Source organism: Primulina eburnea, chromosome 17 (assembly GCF_022965805.1).
Source record: "Primulina eburnea isolate SZY01 chromosome 17, ASM2296580v1, whole genome shotgun sequence".
NCBI classification, from domain to species: domain Eukaryota; kingdom Viridiplantae; phylum Streptophyta; class Magnoliopsida; order Lamiales; family Gesneriaceae; genus Primulina; species Primulina eburnea.
The window spans coordinates 22,650,938-22,664,535 of NC_133117.1; the positions used below are offsets into that span (position 1 = coordinate 22,650,938).

Below are 13,598 nucleotides of genomic sequence, written 5' to 3' on the forward strand. Positions count from 1 at the left end.
CTCTGGATCAGAACCGCCATCATACTCCCTGATGTTTGTCGACTTGAAATGGGCGGGCAAGGGCTCATTGATAATGTGGGTAGAGAAAGGGCATCATCTTGGCTGGACGGGGAACACATGAAGATCTCGCTTGCCCCTCCAGCTTCTTAACCTTTTTTCTTGAGTCTTCTAGCTCCTCGGCCATAGTGGGGGCCTTAGAGCATTTTGGCGAAATTTCTGCCTCTTCATTTTTTTTTCCTGGATGGGGAGACTTGTCTCCTGCCCCCTCTTTGCGTTGTGCCTGGTTGTCACAGGGGGTATATTTTTTCCGCTACAGCCTTCTGAATAGCTGCTGCTATGATTTGAGTGAGTTGCTATTGATTTAGTAAGCTGTTTTTCCTAAGGAATTCCGAGTAAGATGACTTTTTCCCGGCATTATCCCTTATCGTGGATTTTCTTGTAGAAACCATGATCAACGTCTTAAATCGAGATTTCCCACAGACGGTGCGAAAAATGATGATCGAGTGAATCGGGTAAGAGTTTTGTGGACGATATCACCGGGTCAGGCTGATGAGCTGGAGATGGTTGCCCGGATATCTGGACCTGTACTTTCAAAGGAGAAAGAATGTTAATGGGTGCTGAAAGATTCTCCGACGTGACCACTTCGACGCTCAAGTTTGTGAAGGGTTTTTTAGAGAGAATCTGGTAATAAATGTTTTAAGCAATATGTAAATGAACCAATCCTTTAATGTTAAACAAACCTGATATTTATAAAAAGTCAACGATGACCTTGTTTTCTGTGCTTGCTTATTAATTATGGTAAGATGGTTGTTCATACCCTGTTTTCTGACACTAACTGCTCCTGACCATCCATTATGTCCCTTGATTTGACAACGATGATTACTGAGTCGAGGTGTCCCATACCTATGCACTCAAGTGCGTTGCTTTTATCGAGGCCACCTTGATATGGAGATATCATCTGGAATCTGTCTGAGATCCCGGGCATCCTTAGCCCGGGGAAACGATGCCCCGGACATCCATCTATCATGGCCCTTACCCGATCAACCTTAGCCCGGGGAAACGATGGCCCGAGCATCCATCTATCCAGGCCCTTACATACTACTGAAAACTTTCCGTTATCCGAGTTAGGATTATCCATGACCAAGATCTATGACCCGTGTTCCTCTCGGATCCATGACCATGGTTCCTTCGGGGTTATTATCAATATTTTTTCGTGTGAGTTAATTTTTCAATACAATTAAACTGCTTATGAGTTCCATCATAAAAAAAATAAGAAGAGTTAATTAACCCATTAAAATTTTTTAAAATAAAGATGGAAAGGCAGCAGAAAGCCAAAAGGCAAAAGCAGCAAAAAGGGAAATGCTATTTCTATTTATTTTCATTTTTTTTCCAAAAATGAGACACATATAAGAGTACTGTTCACCACACCAACAAAATACATGAAAATCAAATACACATACCAGCTCCGTGATTGGAACATATAGTGAATGCTCTCCAAATGCGAAAAGGAGAAAGCTTTTTGAGGACAAACACTGTTTCTTGGATCCTCAAAACCATAGATCCCATGTTTCTCTCTAGCTTATCCCGATGCTAAATCTGGAGATTATACTACTTGTTGCAGGCTGAAAAGAATCAGTCTTTGCTGAATTTTTGTTTTCGCCGTATTAAATGGGTGCGAGGTGCTCGAAGTTTTCTTTTTGCTGGTGGCATTCTCACCTCAAACCATCTGTTCTTGAATCCTCCGAACTGGGTTAGTTTGTTTTCGTGAAGATATTTGAATCTTGATCGGTTTTTTTTTTGGTGAGTTTTTGAAAAATGGTGTCTTTTTTACTTGAGCTTTCTCGGTTTTGTAGAGAATGGGGAGAAAAATCCACTGCCAAGCTTCAAAGAGTTCAGCTGGGAGGAGTTGAAAACTGCGACAAATGGGTTTTCTCCTGATAACATCGTGTCCGAACATGGAGAGAAGGCTCCTAATGTAGTTTACAAAGGCTTGCTTGAAAATACACGATGGATTGCTGTTAAGCGCTTCAACAAGTCTGCTTGGCCTGATTCTCGCCAATTCATTGTTAGTATATTGTTTTAACATTTTGTTGCTGTCTTCTTGATTAATCCTTTAGCTAATGACGCAGTTCATCTACCCTTTCGTGAGGTTATATTCTTTTATATTTGTCTTTTACTTGGGAAAACTTAACATCTGATAAATATGTCTTAGTTTTCTAATCAAGATCAAGAATAATTTTGAGTGTGCGATGGGCAATTTCTTTTTATCATAATTTATCTTTGTTGTTTCTTGAAGGATGAGGCTAAGGCAGTGGGGAACCTGAGAAGTGAACGATTGGCAAATCTAGTTGGATGTTGCTACGAAGGGGAGGAGAGATTGCTGGTGGCAGAGTTTATGCCCAATGACACCCTCGCCAAGCACTTGTTTCATTGTGAGCTCGATATTCATTGCACTTTTAAGGCATAATGGTGCACTCTCTTACAGAACATTTATCATTTATGGGCTGATTCAGTGGTGTTTTCGAGCTAATTACAAGACGTGCATTATTAAATTTGATTAGTCATTTCCGTGCCTTGTATCTTATTATCTTGGTAGTTAAGTGTTCTGATATATGCTTGTGGTTGAATTGGGATAGGGGAGAACCAGCCAATGAAATGGGCAATGAGGATGAGGGTGGCATTATATTTGGCCCAAGCCCTCGAGTACTGCAGTAGTAGAGGGCGCGCACTATATCATGATCTTAATGCTTACCGAGTCTTGTTTGATCAGGTGATATGTGCTTTGGATAATTTTGTTTTTCTACATATTATGCGCCTAGTGTTGCCCTTGGTTTTACTCTGGGATACCTGTTATAGGATGGTAATCCTAGGCTCTCTTGCTTTGGCCTGATGAAGAATAGTAGAGATGGCAAAAGCTACAGCACAAACTTAGCTTTCACACCTCCAGAGTACTTGAGAACCGGTATACATGCATCTTTATGCTTACTCTGATATTAGTATGTTTTTGTGCCATTTAAGAAACTTGCGATCTTAAACCATTTTATAGGAAGAGTGACTCCAGAAAGTGTAGTTTACAGTTTTGGAACCATGCTGCTAGACCTTCTAAGTGGCAAGCACATACCTCCAAGCCATGTATGTTTTATTTCCATTATTTAAAAGAGCAAAGATTCTATAAAGAATATGTTTCGTCCAATCTTTATTATATTTTTAGGCTCTGTTCTTAGAAATATTTTAGATGTTAAGCTAATTCTTGACGGTATGTTTAAAGCTGAATCTCAATTTCATTAAACCCGGAATTCATTACTCCAACTCTTCTTGCCTTCTAGGCACTTGATCTGATCCGGGGAAAAAATTTTCTGATGCTGATGGATTCTTGTTTGGAGGGTCACTTTTCCACTGATGACGGAACTGAGTTGGTACGGTTAGCTACCCGCTGTTTGCAATATGAAGCACGAGAAAGGCCGAATGCCAAGTCTCTCGTGGCATCTCTACTTTCTCTTCAGAAAGAAACCGAGGTATGATAAACAGGCATCACCAACTATTTTGACTGATTGTTAATATTTTTGGTATGAATGTATGAATCAGGTTCCTTCATATGTTCTGTTGGGAATTCTACAAGGAAATGCGAGCCATGGTGAACCATTGGTGTTAAGTCCTTTGGGTGAAGCATGTTTGAGGAAGGATCTCACTGCCATACATGAGATATTGGACAAGGCTGGATACAAAGACGATGAAGGAATTGCTAACGAGGTTTGTACAATTTATTTTTTTTGTCTATTTTTGCATAAACACCTGACATTCTGTATCATCACACACGGGATATTGATATATTCAGGTTATGTTACAATGCAGCTATCTTTTCAAGTGTGGACAAATCAAATGCAGGAGACCTTGAATTCCAAGAAGCTTGGGGATTCTGCTTTTCGAGCTAAGGATTTTACCACCGCCATCGATTGCTATACACAAGTGAGTTTTGTACCTTAATTGTTTTTGTTATTTGCAATACATTATTTATCTATTCCAACTCAATACCAGAAGTTCTCCTTCCTCTTAATTTATAATCGTCCAGATCCCTTTGAGCCGTTTTTCTTTTCGGACACACATATTAGGTGTGTGATGAACCAACAATCTAACTTATGAAAATTATGTTGGTTCTTGCAGTTCATTGATGGTGGGACAATGGTGTCACCAACTGTCTTTGCCCGACGCAGCTTATCTTATTTGATGAGTGAAATGCCTAATGAAGCTCTGCACGATGCTATGCAAGCACTGGTGGTATCACCAAACTGGCCTACAGCCTTTTACCTTCAAGCAGCTGTACTTTTTACACTTGGGATGGAGAATGATGCGCAAGAATCACTTAAAGAAGCCACAAATTTGGAAACCAAAAGAAACAGAATTTGAAAGTGTATAGTTTTCCCATTTTCTTGATTTTGTTCACACTCATTTTGACTGTCAATCTATGGATGATTATTTGAAATCGACTGTTTTTAAGTTTCTGAATTTGTAAAACTTCGATCTCTTTTTCTTGGCTTTGCGAGTTCATGCAATGAAAAAGTCCACTTTTCTAGATTATCAAATCTCTGTTATTAGGTATAGATCCATGATTCAGGATGATGGGGAAAAGCACTTGCTGGGAAATTTTATACTTTCCCGAAACAAAATGGACCAAATTCTAAATTTTTTTATATAAGAGGGAGCACCAGAGAAAATGAAATAACAAATGGTTTTCATTCAATGCATCTTGCCAGTATGTAAATCAATAATTCCAACTACAATTTTTGTTTGTTCAAGTAATCTTGCAACATAATATAAACCCTAGTAAATTCATCTCAACTCAAAAAGATCGAGGATAAAAAATCTCCTTCACATAGGAGGTCGATTATCTCCAAGCAGTTGGCCGACCAAGTTTGTCACCTGCAGCGAACATGTGAAAACAGTCAAAATATTCTATCATAAGAAATTCAAAATACAAATGAAATCACCTCGATGATTCAATTCGATATGTTTAGCCACATCATAAATTAAGGGTCATATGAAATTCTTTCACGGATAAAAAAAACTACCTTTCGTAAGGGACTCAAATGAAAACCCTGTGCTAAAAATCTTGCTTCTCATTCACATAAACCACTACTTTCTCTTAAATTTTATAATTTTTTTACATACCTCTAGATTTTGGCATTGTTTGCATTGCTAAAGATGGAATAAAAAATTAAAAATAGACCAACTTTACCATGATGTGTAAAACGTAAGTCCATCACCATCTGGTAAGATTTTTCTAATTTCCTCCTAAAAGAAAAGGCTGACACCATTTATATCATATTGCATTGTTCACAACTTCATGCATCAAGAATCTTATTAAAAAAAAGTGATCACGTAAACACACAAATCCTTGTACACTGGTCACACAAATTAATCAAACAAATCCGAGGTTTGAAATCCAATCAATCACCTGCCAATACTTTGAAACACATCGATCAATGCAACTATTTTCACCCATGTTTAGCTCAGAATCCTTGTACCTGTAAATGTATGTAAAATTCTCCCACTTAGCACTTACTTCAAATGATTCTAGGAGACAAAATAAATTGCCGTAATCTGATCAAATTTCGAGATCTATACAACTCCATAGATTTAACATAATTTCAATAAGAGCGATTGGGTATCTGAGAGACATACTTGTTCTCAACGCATTTGCTGAAACATGTGTGTGTAAGCCTGAACACAAAAGACAGCAAACAGATAGCTCAAAATTGAGATTCAGATCGCAGAGTGAAAATCAAGAATGCGCTCAATTCAATGTAGAGAAGTTCTGTATCAGTCAAGCAGAAATTACAAAATAAATACATAAAATCCACTAATAGAGAAACAATAATTTGATCCCAAACACAACAATACATAATGCCATTCGTGCAAGATTAGTCTCATGGGAATTTTTACAAACACCAAAAGCTAAGTTACCTACTTATTAAACATTTCCACCCTGTACTCCATCTCCTTTTCCATCATCCCGATGATCTAAACAAACCAATACGCAAAAAGAATGTTAAAATCCCAAAAATATGAAGAACCCACAACACAAAACCCGTTTTAATATGTGCGAGTAAGAGAAACAAGGATTAAAGAGATATACCTGCTCTCTCTCAATAGCAGACGGACCGGTGTTGTTCGGAGCCATTAGATCTGAATAGGAGAAACAGAAAGCAAGAAAGAAGAAGCCTTGCTGGAAATTTTGGCGCAATCGAGAAGCAGAAAAAAGGTTTATATGCTTAAACCCTAATCCCCAAACCTAACATCATCAATCTCCACAAAAAAAGGTTTTGTTAATTTAACGGGTTAAGAGACTGAGCGAAAAATAGCTCCACTTCATTTTTATTGTCCATGATATAATTAGCAAATTATTACCTTTTAAATCTATATAATATTGTTATAATATTGTCACTGTTGTTGTGATTGTTACAAGTAAGGAGGTAAATTAACCGATTTAATTCGTGAATTTGATTTATATTTGAATTTATCATTAATATGTTTGAATTATTTTCGAATCAAATTCGAACTCAAATTTATTATCTGATACATCATACACTCACTTGAGAACACAAAAGACTACTGCTAGTTGGTTTGTAAAGATTCGACATAATATCAGTATAACGTCCAAAAAATCAACTTACGTAAACCGCATACATGCAAATGAATTAAATTGCATGATTTTTTTTTTATTTATTATAATTATTCGTTAGAATTTCTTAATTCGTTATTCAATTACGACATAAATGAAATGTGAAATTATTGAGTAGTGTACTTCCCCTCGAATGATGAATCCCTAACATTATTTAATTGATTCTAAATGCTTTCATGATGCATATTATATGATTAAATGTATGATTGCATGATTAAATGATTATATGGCATAATTTCATGAAAATTGTAGATTTTGTCCGAATATTCGATAATAGGTTGGGGAAAGGAGACCGGGGACGATCAAGACAAAATGAATATTTTTCAATAAACGTTTTCCATGCTTTTTTAAATGATTAAAAATGATTAATTTTTTCTAAAAATGATAGAGTTCAAATTACTTTACGAGACATGCAAATTTTATTCGGAAGCTGGTTTTGGGCAAACGAGTACTTTTAAAATATCAAATGCATTATTTTTGTAAACTAATTTTCATAAACCTTTATTTTTCAATTAATAGGTACTATTGAGCCTAATTTACTTAGGATGAGTAGGCCAAATTACTCCTAAACTTTAAAGCCCAAAACCTAAGCCCATTATCATGCAAATTAAAATCTATAAAATAGAAAACCTAGGCTTTGGAGACTTCATACCAGCCTAAATTTACACACACCACACACACACATTTTCAAAATCTTGGAGAGGAGAAAACAAGGAGTCTTCATCGCCCGTTCGTTCTTCCTCGCGCCCCACGTCGACGATCGCGTATTCGAGCGTTTTAAAACGCTAAGGCACGTATCTAAATCCCTTTGACGCATCATTCAAACAATATTATGCATGTTTTGATTAATTTTGCATGAAAAAAATTACGTTTGATGTGTTTAACGATGTAACGATTATTTTCAAGGTTTTGATGCTTTTACACTTGTTTATTTAACGCTATGATTCCTAAGGACACGCTGCCAATATGAAGTGTTTAAGGGACGGGAAAAAGAGTCGTTAAGTGATAAAAATACATGCTGGAGTTTATCTTGGCTAAGGTTGGATAAGAACCTAGGGTTTCCTACGTGAACTAGGTGATCAAGGGCTCGGCTTGTGCTTGGCTACGTGCTGCTCGGTCATGGCTGGGTAAGGGCTCGTGATGGATGTGGTCAAGGGTTAGGAAGATTCCTAGCCCAAGGGCTGCCAAAGGGAAGAGTCCACAATTGCATGGACTCTTCCCATGCACGCATGTGCGCGTTCTCGAAGGAGGCGGTTCGTGACTTTGTTGGATTGGTCAAGGCTGGTCCATTAGGTGCTAGGGAGGATGGTTAAGGATCGGGACAGAGGCTGGTGTTGCTTGTCAAAGGTGGCCCGATCAAAGTTGAGGGAAAACTCGCGCGGCTCTTGTCCATGTGTGCCGAGTGCTGTGCATGGGCTAGGGGCTGGTCAGCTTGGCTAGGGTGGTCTAGGCTGGGTTTGAGGGTGGTCCCAGTGAAGGTCGAAGGGTTCGGGCTTGGGTGGTGGCTCGGGTGAAGATTCCTTGTCGAGTGGAGTCCTATTTGCAATCTCAGGCTCATGCTAGGACTTGTGGCATGGGCTAGGGGCTGGTTAGATGGGCTAGGCGTGGTCAGTAGGATTCCTAGGAGGTCTGGTTAAGGGATGGCTTGAGGTGGCTCGAGAGGAACAAGCTAGGGTTCGAATATGGAAGTTAATGGTCAAGGGTTTGAACCATGGTCCACGGGAGGTCGGTTCATGGTTCACGAAGGTCTTTTAGGTATATAAAAAGTTTATGTTTAAAAGTTGGGAAGAAAATATTAAAGTTTGAATTAATTCTAAATGTTTCACGAATTGTTTAATAGGAAATTAAATCTAAAGCCTCAAATTTAATATAAATAAAAATATATAAAAAAATTAAATTTAATCTTAAATAATTATTTGGGATGATCTATAGTCAATGAAAGTAAGAAAAAGCCAAAATCGAGAAATTTTACGTTTAGGGGCAAAACAGTCATTTTAAACCTGGGTCGTACAAAAAGGGTTGGCAGTGTCTGAAGGGTCATAAAGCATGTTATATGATATATTATGATAATTTTGATGAAAATATGATATTTTATTATTTATGGTAAAGCTGTGAAAATTCGACTATTAAAATGTTATTTTTGGAAAGTCGTGATATTTTATGATTTAAATATGAAAAGGAAAAATATTTTCAAATATGTGAATTGAATATGACAAAGAGGATATGATATACGATTTTTGAAAATATCGTGAGAGAGAAGGCCCCAGAGAGCCTGTTTACGGGACAAGGCCCCATAGGGAGTCCAACGATCGTATTTCCATTTTATGTCGGTGCCTAGTGCCCGTCCCCATGCGCAATGCTGAGCTAAGATTGATCAGTCGACCAGAGAATAAAAGGCTAGTTACTTTCAAATATTAAACTTCACCCAAAATGATAAATGATTGAAAGTTTTATAATTTTACGATTTGACGAGTTACGATTTATTTAGGCTTACAAGTTATTTTAAAGAAAAGTATGATTTTAATGCATGTGATTATATATGTATTATTTGTTACTCATGTTTAGAACGTGCTGAGTCATTATACTCACTAGGTTTGGATACTGCAGATGATGATGTTATTGAGAGAGGCGTTGTCGCTTGAGTAGATCGAGTCCTGCAGTATACTCCCGAGGGCCATTTATTTTTCCGCATTAACTTGATAGTTAAAAGATTTAAAGATTTTTGTTAATGATTTTATTCGATATTTTATGCCTTATTTTGAAGTAGGATGATCATGTTAAAGGTTGAAGTTGAATTTTGTTAATTGACGATTTAGCGATTATGCACTGGAGATATTAATGTTAAATTATTTTGATTTATGAAAATTTTAAGTGATTTTAATTATTAATTTTCCAAAAAATGTTTATAAAAAAAATTAGTAGGATTTTAAAATTAAAATGTATAGGACGTTTCAGTTGGTATCAGAGCAAGGGATTCCCAAATGGTTGTGTTATGCTACTCCGAGAAGCTCAAGAAGTCACTCCTCAATTATGTGAGTTTTTACTGCTTTATATTTTATATGCTAAAGTTCTTTAAATGCTTTTATGATACATGATATAGAGGTTAATTCCATGTTTCATTTAAAATGTTAAATGCATGTTGGTTACAAGGTTAGGACAACTTGTATAGAGATGCCTTTTAGACGAGTTCTTCGTTGTGGTATTGATGCTAGACGTGAGGAGAAGATTCCACAGCCTCCTCCTAATCAGGATGCCAATGCTCGTGTACTAGCGTGCATGACACAGTTACTAGAGCAGCATGTTGGAAATGCTGCGAGTGTTCGACCAGAGGCAGTCTATGAGCGTTTTAGGGGATGAACCCTGAGGATTTCTCTGGCACTACGGATCCATTCGTTGCTGAGGGATGGATTCGATCTTTGGAGGTTATTTTTCGTTACATGGATATGGCGGACGCTGGCCGAGTTTGTTGTACCATCTATCTACTAAAGGGCGACACTTCCTTATGGTGGGAGGAAGCAGAGCGAGGAGTGAATTTAGCGACACTGACTTGGGAGGATTTCAATAGGGTATTCTACGATAAATATTTCATTTCTAACGTCCATTCTAGGCTTAAGAGGGAGTTTATAAGTCTCCGCCAAGGGAATTTATCTGTTGCCGAGTTTTTACAAGAGTTTGATAGGGGATGTCATTTTGTGCCCTTGATTGCGAATGATGCGACGGAGAAATGACGGCACTTTCTTGATGGATCGAGGTCCACGATCCATCGCGATGTGATGCTCACTGATCATGTCGATTATACTACTGCTGTTGCCAAAGCATTTCGAGCTGAGCAGTCACTGAAGAATATTGATTGGGAAATGCAGCGTAAGAGGAATCACGCCCAATAAGCTAGTCAGCATGACAAAAAGCCTTATACAGGACGACTGAAGCGGCCGGGACAGCCAAAACCACAAGAACAACCACCTAAAGAGAATGTCCTGAAGACTAATGAGAAGCCACTATGCAAGGAGTGTGATCGCCATCATTATGGAAAGTGCACGTGGGGTACCTACAAGTGCTTCAAGTGCGGAGCAATGGGGAATAAGGCTAGCGATTGCCCAAAGCTCAAGCAACCCACGACTGGATAGGCTTATGTGATGCAAGCCGAGCAAGCGGAGCCAGACACTACACTTATTACAAGACGAATATTGCTAGTGGGAATAACTACTTATGCTTTACTAGACTCTGGAGCTACGCACTCATTCATATCTGAATCCTTCGTGAACAAATTGGGAATCTTACCAGTAGACGGGGAGTTAGGATTCAAAGTTATAGTGACTTCTGGCAGACCATATGGTTTTTAGTAGCATGGTTAAGGGTGTGGAGCTTAAATTGTAAAAGAATATCATACGAGCAGACCTCATTATTTGCCAATGCCCGAGTTCGATATAATTTTGGGTATGGATTGGCTTACACCGAATGGGGCAACTTTTGCTTTTCGACGGAGGTCAGTATCTATTAGACCACCAAATGGGAAAGAATTCATCTCTGAGGCGGCTCAAAACAATCAAATGCTGCATATTATTTTATGCTTGCGTGCAAAGAATCTTATTAAAATAGTTTCCAAAGTTTCTTTGTTATTATTGTATCTGCACCCGACACTGACAATCGATCTATCGAGGATGTGCATGTTGTCAAGGACTTTTCAGACGTGTTTCTTGACAATTTTTCTGGTATCCCACCCGAGCGAGAGGTGGAATTTGCTATCGAGTTGATGCCCGGTATAGTGCCGAGTGAGTGGTGGAATTCGTTAGACAAAGAATTTATTCGCCCTAGTTTTTCTCCATGGGGCGCTCCTATGTTATTTGTGAAAAAGAAGGATGGGACTATGAGGTTGTGCATCGACTATAGGGAGTTAAATAAAGTGACAATGAAGAATAAGTATCAATTGCCCCGAATCGAGTATTTATTTGATCAATTGCAATGAGTTTCGGTATTCTCAAAGATAGATCTTAGGTCTGGATATCACCAATTGAGGGTCAAGGAGTCGGATGTACACAAGACGTCGTTTAGAACGAGATATGGGCATTTTGAGTTTTTAGTGATGCCTTTTGGATTGACAAATGCTCTAGCGATCTTCATGGATCTCATGAATCGCGTATTTCAGCCATATCTCGATCAGTTCATGATCGTTTTCATCGATGATATCTTGATCTATTCCAAGAGTCATGAGAAGCATGATCAGCACTTGAGGACGACCTTGCAAGTTTTAAGAGATCGGAAATTATATGCAAAGTTCAGCATGTACGCGTTTTGGCTAGAGAGAGTGGCATTTTTAGGCCACATCATGCCTTATAAGGTCGAGTTAGTTAAGCAGTGGCCTGTGCCTAAAAGTGTGACGGAAATACACAGTTTCTTGGGTTTAGCCGGCTACTACTGCAAGTTCATTAAGGATTTTTCAACTATTGCAATACCTTTGATGTCATTGACGAAGAAAAATGTGAAATTTGTATGGGGACATGAGTGTCAAAATAGCTTCGATCAGCTAAAGAAAGCACTCACTACAGCGCCCGTTTTAGCTATGTCGACAGAGCAAGGGGAATATGTGGTATTTACTGATGCTTAAAAACTTGGATTGGGTGTCGTTCTCATGCAAATGATCGACTTTTAGCATATGCGTCTAGACAACTGAAAATACATGAAAATAATTATCTGACGCATGATCTTGAGCTTGCAGCAGTCGTATTTGCTTTAAAAATTTGGAGGCACTACTTGTATGGTGAAAAATGCAATATCTTTACGGATCATAAAAGTCTCAAATATTTCGTCACCCAAAAAGACTGGAATATAAGACAAAGACGGTGGCTATAGCTTTTTAAGGAATACACTGTGACATTAGCTACCATCCAGGCAAGTTTAATGTAGTTGCGGATGATTTGAGTAGAAAGGGGACAGTCTTGGCACATTTATCAGTACAGAAGTCTTTACAAGTGGAAATTCAGCGCTTCGATCTTGAAGTTTATGCTAGGGGAGGGGCCCCTAATCTCGTTACATCAACAGTACATTCCACTCTGCGTGATCAAATTCGAGTCGGACAGTCGAATGATGAGCAACTGCAGGAATGGAGACAGTGAGATGAAGCGAAGGGCAACATGTTATATTCAGTCGAGGCTGACATTGTTAAGTATCGAGGTCGACTATGGGTTCCTAGTGGTGATTCACTTAGAGTTGACATTATGACTGAAGCTCATAGTACTCCTTATTCTGTTCATCTCGCAAGTACCAAGATGTACAAGGACTTGCAACTTTTATATTGGTGGCCGGAAATGAAACGAGACATTGTGCGCTTTTTATCTAAATACTTGACATGTCAACAAGTGAAGGCAGAACATCAAATACCAGCGGGAATTCTTACACCACTCCCCATTTCCGAGTGGAAGTGGGAGAATATTACTATGGATTTGGTGGTAGAATTGACAAAGATGGTAAAAGGACTCAATGCCATTTGAATGATAGTGGACCGTCTTACTAAATCAGCATACTTCCTACCAGTGAAGAAGACTTTTTTCATGACGCAGTTTCCGAAGCTATATATTCGAGAGATAGTTAGAATACATGGGATTCTAGTGTCTATAGTGTCGGTCAGAGACAAACGTTTCACCTCATCGTTCTGGAAGAGTTTACATGCAGCATTGGGGACTAAGATACTATTCAGTACCGCGTTTTATCCTCAGACCGACGGTCAATCTGAAAGAGTCATACAAATTTTAAAAGATATGCTCCGAGCATGCGTGATCGATTTCCAAGAGAGTTGGGAGTCGAAACTACCTCTAGTGGAGTTCACTGACAATAACAGTTATCAGTCATCCATAGGAATGGCTCCATACGAGGCACTCTATGGAAGGAAATGTAGATCTCCTGTCCATTTGGACGAGGTAGG

General features: G+C 38.5%; 3 protein-coding genes across 3 annotated transcripts; 2 read left to right on the forward strand and 1 right to left on the reverse strand.

Moving 5' to 3' along the window:
• The first annotated feature begins 1,432 nt into the window (after positions 1–1,432).
• Positions 1,433–4,572, forward strand: LOC140818552 (serine/threonine-protein kinase BSK5-like). The gene is made up of 10 exons (XM_073178550.1): positions 1,433–1,750; positions 1,854–2,065; positions 2,297–2,432; positions 2,637–2,770; positions 2,857–2,962; positions 3,047–3,132; positions 3,327–3,515; positions 3,586–3,750; positions 3,853–3,966; positions 4,162–4,572. The coding sequence occupies exons 1-10, from the start codon at positions 1,669–1,671 to the stop codon at positions 4,402–4,404; spliced, it is 1,467 nt and encodes a 488-aa protein (XP_073034651.1). The 5' UTR covers positions 1,433–1,668; the 3' UTR covers positions 4,405–4,572.
• Positions 4,573–4,712: 140 nt separating this feature from the next.
• LOC140818250 (mitochondrial import inner membrane translocase subunit TIM10-like) lies at positions 4,713–6,335 on the reverse strand. Its single transcript, XM_073178159.1, has 5 exons — positions 6,134–6,335; positions 5,966–6,018; positions 5,680–5,718; positions 5,453–5,522; positions 4,713–4,917 (listed from the first exon to the last, which is right to left on the reverse strand). Exons 1-5 carry the CDS (start codon positions 6,176–6,178, stop codon positions 4,867–4,869), a joined length of 258 nt encoding a protein of 85 aa, XP_073034260.1. The 5' UTR covers positions 6,179–6,335; the 3' UTR covers positions 4,713–4,866.
• Positions 6,336–11,807: 5,472 nt separating this feature from the next.
• Positions 11,808–12,284, forward strand: LOC140817950 (uncharacterized mitochondrial protein AtMg00860-like). Its single transcript, XM_073177743.1, has one exon. The coding sequence runs from the start codon at positions 11,808–11,810 to the stop codon at positions 12,282–12,284; it is 477 nt and encodes a 158-aa protein (XP_073033844.1).
• The last annotated feature ends 1,314 nt before the right edge of the window (positions 12,285–13,598 follow it).

Coding starts and splice junctions, on each gene's coding strand:
- LOC140818552 (XM_073178550.1), top strand. CDS start 1,669: ATGGGTGCGAGGTGCTCGAAGTTTTCTTTTTGCTGGTGGCATTCTCAC. Junction 2,771..2,856: donor ACCGAGTCTTGTTTGATCAG/GTGATATGTGCT, acceptor TACCTGTTATAG/GATGGTAATCCTAGGCTCTC. Junction 2,963..3,046: donor TCCAGAGTACTTGAGAACCG/GTATACATGCAT, acceptor ACCATTTTATAG/GAAGAGTGACTCCAGAAAGT.
- LOC140818250 (XM_073178159.1), bottom strand. CDS start 6,178: ATGGCTCCGAACAACACCGGTCCGTCTGCTATTGAGAGAGAGCAG. Junction 5,719..5,965: donor AGGGTGGAAATGTTTAATAA/GTAGGTAACTTA, acceptor TTTTGTGTTCAG/GCTTACACACACATGTTTCA. Junction 5,523..5,679: donor AGCAAATGCGTTGAGAACAA/GTATGTCTCTCA, acceptor ATACATTTACAG/GTACAAGGATTCTGAGCTAA.
- LOC140817950 (XM_073177743.1), top strand. CDS start 11,808: ATGAATCGCGTATTTCAGCCATATCTCGATCAGTTCATGATCGTTTTC.